The sequence below is a fragment of the Solanum tuberosum genome, unplaced genomic scaffold, assembly GCF_000226075.1.
Source record: "Solanum tuberosum cultivar DM 1-3 516 R44 unplaced genomic scaffold, SolTub_3.0 scf00073, whole genome shotgun sequence".
NCBI classification, from domain to species: domain Eukaryota; kingdom Viridiplantae; phylum Streptophyta; class Magnoliopsida; order Solanales; family Solanaceae; genus Solanum; species Solanum tuberosum.
In genome coordinates, this window is record NW_006239002.1 from 1,544,973 (window position 1) to 1,551,128 (window position 6,156).

A 6,156-nucleotide genomic window follows, 5' to 3' on the forward strand; every position below is an offset into this window, starting at 1 on the left:
TGTGGCACCTCTCTATGATCTCCATTCTTATTTATCTTTATCTCCTATTTTTTACTTTTTTTTAATTTCTTCAATTATTTATTTTGTAAAAGCATCCCCTTAACTCATAGTTCCTTAATAAATGAAATCATAACTTTCAAATTTTTCATATTCATAGCTTTCAATTATTTAATGTACAAATTTGTACATCTTAAAATCATTTTAATAGAATTTTTTTTTGTAGGTATATATTCATCCCACTATAATTGTCTTCTTTATTAGAGTTTATAATATAGATTCATCTATTTTTCCACCTTAAATTTTTATAATTCTTAATTAAATTTAATTGATGTGGAGTAATAACATGTTAAAAGTTGGGAGATTAATTTTTTTTATTTGTTATAATTAAAAAAATATTAATTCAATTCAATCAACTTTTCACCTCCCACTATAATTACCTTCTTAATTGGAGATTTTATATGATCCATCCACCTTTAATTTTATATTTTTTAATTAATTTAATTAATGTGGAGTCATAATGTATTAAAAGATGGGAGATTAAAAGACAAAAAATAGCATATATATACCTTTCACTACCAAACTATGCATACATGAACTTATTTTAGTTTTAGTTGTTCTTAAGAAATGCTTCCACATAATTTTCAATGTATTTTAATTTATTTTTTGGAGTTGTAGCAATTTATCTAATGAGATCATGTATTGATGAATATTTTTCTTAATTACACTTACTATATGTGTTCTATTCTCTGTAAAAAAAAAATCATAGGCTAAGATTTCTCAGTTTATTGGTTGAAATTTTTATATTTTTACTTCATTACTATTTTTTGCTCAACATTTGCCAAATTTTAATGATACATGTTATGTAATTTCTATTGAGAAGCTCGGTACATACAACAGATTTCTTCTAAGGTGATTTTATGCACTCAATTTTTAAATTCATAAAAATAAATCCTGCTCCTACTTTATTTCAATTTCTTTTATGATATATTATTTTCTTAGATTAACTTGGTTCAATAATATGATTAATGATTGATATTGGTGCAACTTTGAAAACTATTTTAAAGTTTATGACTCAAAAATATAAACAATTTCTTAACAAGAAATTAAAAGGAAAATAAGAAGTCTACTATTAAAAATAAGTCATTTATATTTCTTCATAAAATTAATAACATGAATTATACATTATATTAGGGGTGTACATGGCCGGGTTGGTTAGAGTTTTTCAAATATCAAACCAAACCATTTGTGTCGGATTTTTCAATCTATAAACCAAACCAAATCAATAAAACTCGGGTTTTTCAACCTCGGGTTTTTTCGGATTTTTCTGGTAAAGTATTCATACAAACATATAATTTACTTGTACTTCAAATATTTTTTTAGTCCTACCAAAATACAACTATCTAAGGTGTTTCTTAAAAAAATAACACAAAATATGATATGAGTAATGACACTAAAATATCCAACAAAAAAATAATAACAATGAAATTGCGTAAAACAAATATTGCAAATTAACAGATCGTAATGAAAATGATCATAATTTAAAAGTACTAAATCATGCTAAAATAAGTTTAATAAGTATTAGTACATGACTAAATATTAAAGGAAATTAAAATTAGATTATGTATTTGGATTGTCTAAACCAATGTAAAATCAAGAACAAATATTCAATATTATTGTCATTCTTAGTATTGAATTGATTTTCTTTTTGCATTAGTATTAATTTGATTTTGATTTAAGTTTTATTATAATTATTATTGAACCATTCAGAATTCTAAGTTTCAAACTTGAAATAATATATTAAAAGATAAAAACTATGAAAAAGTATAAGAAATATTTAAAAATTATATCAAAGTAAATATTTTTAAGTATAAAATAAAATTTTAAAATTATATATATAATGTCGGGTTGGTTTGATCTCGGGTTATTTTTTTTAGTTAAAACCAAACCAATCCAAAAATAGTCGGTTTTTTTTTCCAATACCAAACCAAGTCAAACCAACCACTAGTCGAGTTTTTTTTCTTGGTTTGACTCGGTTTGCGATTTGATTCGGTTTTCGGTTTGGTTTTGTACACCCCTACATTATATATGTATAATGCATTTGAAATAATTGTTATGAGTAGTGCAAGAGTCAAACTATTCACTAAGTAACTGTAATTTTTAATTTTTCTTAATAAAAATGTCATTGCAAGAGTCAAACTATTCACTAAGTAACGGTAATTTTTTATTTTTCTTAATAAAGATATCATTCAAGTAAATTAGTAACTTCTTTGTATATTAATGCCTAATAGTAGTTAGAAGTTGGTTAATTCATCTCTTCTTTTATATATATATATATATATATTATCATGAGCTTATAAATGTATATAATACTTTGTTTGGAAAAAAAGAAAGAAAAAAATGCATTATCCATGAAAGTGAAAGTATTCAATTTTATATCTATTCTACATGATAGATAACTCAATATTATTAATAGATGTTTCATCAATTATTTTTATTTTTCTTATATTTTTCTGATTATCTATATCGTATATACACATAAAATTTCGCATATACAAGACGATATGATACTTTTCTATAATAACTATTCATAACTTTTTTTCGTATTTTCTATTGACATCTTTCACTATTATTTTCATTTAATTGTTTTAAAGAATCTAATATCCATTATTAATAAGAAAAAACCAGATAAAGAATAAAAAATCTGATGTGATACCTTTTTACGGTCAGTATTTTTATTTATTTCTTTCATAATTTTTATTCTTTTTATTTGTTCCATTTATTTATTGTATTAAGAAACTATTGAAGAAGATAAGGTAAAAGATAATGTCCAGTAGATTAACAATAAGTAACTATCTGTAACTATAATAGATAAATGTTAAAATTAAAAGAAAAATAAATAATTATTTAAGAGGGAAAACAAGTCTTAGCTATAATTAAAATAGAATTTATGTTTTTATTTCTATTTAATTTATAAAAAAAATCATTCTAAATTATTATTAAAGTTTCCTAGTATCTTATATGCATGAATCTAAATTAGTCGAAATTCAAAACATATTTGTTATGGGAAATGAAAAATAGTAGCATACGTCAAAACGTTCTTGGCATTTCTTAGGTGGAAAGAAACAGTTGACGGTTCACCCACCGTAGAAATTTTCCTTTTTCCCCGCCCCCACACCGTACGAACTCCATTCAAAGCTATTTATAGCTACTTCACACCATTAATAGTTTTCCATCCCTCTTAATTTTTTCTCACTTCACAATTCTGGTGATATACTCAATTTCCATGGCTTCCAACACTAACGTAGTAGCAGTTGATATGACCCCTTTTTTCGTCCTATACAAAAATGGCACCATCAATCGACTCCGTCCAGCAGACAATGCTCCGCTTTCCGACGATCCACAAGCCCTTGTCCGATCCAAGGATGTTGTAGTTCACCCGGAAACAGGGGTTTCCGTACGGATATTTCTCCCCAAAATTACCGACCGGAAACAGAAAATCCCCGTCGTGATTTACATTCACGGCGGGGCTTTCTGTATGGGATCAGCTCGTTCCTCCACATTCCATAATTTCATCAGCTCTGTAGTCGAAAAGGCCAATTTCATCGCTGTTTCAGTCGATTATAGACTTGCCCCGGAAAACCCTTTTGATACTACCTACGATGATTCGTGGGCAGCATTTCAATGGATAATTTCACATGCTAATGGAAAAGGTCCAGATTCATGGCTAAATGATCACGCTGATTTTGCAAAATTGTTTATTGGTGGAGAAAGTGCTGGCGCAAATATTGCTAACGACGTTGTCGTTAGAGCAGGGGTTACTGATCTCGATTCGAAAATCAAAATTTTGGGGCTTTATTTGGTTCATCCGTATTTCGGGATTGAAAATGATCAACTGTACAAGGCTTTGAATCCGACAAGAAATGGTGGATGCTTTGAAGATCCGAGGGTAAATCCATTGATAGATCCGAGGTTGAAATCAATGGCGTGTAAGAAGGCCATGTTTTTCGTGGCGGAGAAGGATCCTCTGAAAGAAGGGGCGATGAATTATTATGAGGGGTTGAAGAAGAGCGAGTGGAATGGAGAAATTGAGGTAATGGAGACGAAAGGAGAAGGCCATTGTTTCCATTTCTTTAATCCTAAGTCGGAGAAAGCTGCTGATCTTGTGAATAAACTAGTTGATTTCTTGAAGCAAGAGTAGTAGGTTTGTTTTAAGGTTATTTTGCCTGAATTCTACTGGAGTACTTTTTTACTTATATTTAAATAACATGATGATTTTGTGGTTCTTGGTGTTTGAAATTTTGAATTTTGAGCTCTAGCAATAGATTTAATACCAATATTCCTAAAAGTAAGTTTTCTTGTAAAAGCTATGCTTATGTGATTATAAGTGGGCTAGATCAGACGTTATCGTTATAAAAAAATATATATATATATATTTATTTACATCTATGTGATGAGGTAGAATTACGATTTGTGCTAATTGAACACTTGAATATATGATATACTCCTTCTCAACCCGCAATTTCCTTTTTAAACATGTTTATACTAGCAATTAAAATTGGTCCTGTGGTTAATGTAACAACACGCATTTCCTTTTTTCTTTTCTTCTTGTGGTTCCAAATTTGAGCTATAACAAAAGATCTAAAACACAGAATCATCCTATGTATGGTGCATAGTTACTGAACTGTTGCTTCCTTCCTATTATTGAGAACGATAAAATACAACGCAGAGCTATTCTTGTCCAAGAATATATAACATTATTATTGAAAACGGTAAAATACGTAGAGCAATCTTTGTCCAAGACCATTTAATATTATTATTGAGAATGATAAAATACGTAAAGTCATCCTTGTTCAAGGGTATTTATCATTATTGTTGAAAATGATAAAATACAGCGACAGAGCTATCAAGAGTATTTAACATTCTTTTATTGAGAAATTATTTTATATGGATAGGTAAAACAAAATTTATATATATGTTTGAATTTTCTTGTCCTTTTGGTATGTTTTCTATATATTTAGATTTATTTTAATTAAAATCATGGCTCCATCATAAATAGTACCGTAAGTGGACCCATGAGGCAGGACCATACAACAAAAATCAGTTAGAGAATTAAATGTCACCAAATTATAGTCACATAAATTTAATTTCTGGTCACGTTGGCCTTTCTTTTTATTTAAACATTGTCAAATTGGTGGAATTGTTATTCTAAGTCTAGATTGTTTGGTAAGTTGCATGACTTAAGTTTGTTATAGAAGAATAAAATTTATTTCCTTGAGACATCTTCCTTCCCATGTTAACAAGTATTTTATCATGCTTTCGTTTATCAAAAAAATTAACCAGCAAATTTGTTTGCTCCAAATATAAATATTAGTGACTTTATTTACTTTCAACAAATATTTACAATGTTTAATATTTGGTCCTAAGACGATGATATCATATGCCTTCTTTTTTTCTAAGATCATGAGTAAATTTCTCATACGATCACTTGACTTTGTTTTGTAACAAAATAATCAATTAGCAAAAAGAATTTTAAACAAAGATCTCCATTTAGGAAATCACATGCTTAACTCTTTGCGGGTTAATTGAGTTTAAGTTGTATAAAGTAAGCTCTTTGATTAATTAGTATTTGGAGAGAACTCTCCGGATTTGCGAGCCCATAAGCATGTGTGATGAGTCAGGTGGAAAGAATAGTCTAAGAGAGATAAAAAAGAAGAAGAAGCAAATAAAATAAAGACACTATGGGTGTGTTTGGTACGAAGGAAAATGTTTTCCTGAAAAACAAGTAGATTTTGACTTATTTTCTCATGTATGGTTGTTGAGTAGAAAATATTTTTCGAAAAAGATTTTTAGTGTTTGATTTATGAATGAAAAATATTTTTGAGAAATATATTTTATTTTTACTAGAGTAGAAAATAAATTTTGAAATTGAAAATATTTTTTAAAAACAAACTTAAATTTTTTTGGGGGTGGGGGAGGGGAGCTGGCAGGAGGGGTCGAGGGTAGGGGTGAAAAAATAAAAATTTGAAGTTGAAAATAGTTTTTAAAAACAAACTTAAACTTTTTTGGGGGAGGGATCGAGGGTAGGGGTGAAAAAATGAAATTTTGAAGTTGAAAATATTTTTTAAAAACAAACTTAAATTTTTTTATGAGGGGGGG

The 6,156-nt window shown here is 28.2% G+C and overlaps 1 protein-coding gene across 1 annotated transcript; it reads left to right on the forward strand.

Annotated features, from left to right (window-relative positions):
- The first annotated feature begins 3,200 nt into the window (after positions 1 to 3,200).
- Positions 3,201 to 4,285, forward strand: LOC107060381 (probable carboxylesterase 13). Its single transcript, XM_015308293.1, has one exon. It carries the CDS (start codon positions 3,284 to 3,286, stop codon positions 4,196 to 4,198), a length of 915 nt encoding a protein of 304 aa, XP_015163779.1. The 5' UTR covers positions 3,201 to 3,283; the 3' UTR covers positions 4,199 to 4,285.
- The last annotated feature ends 1,871 nt before the right edge of the window (positions 4,286 to 6,156 follow it).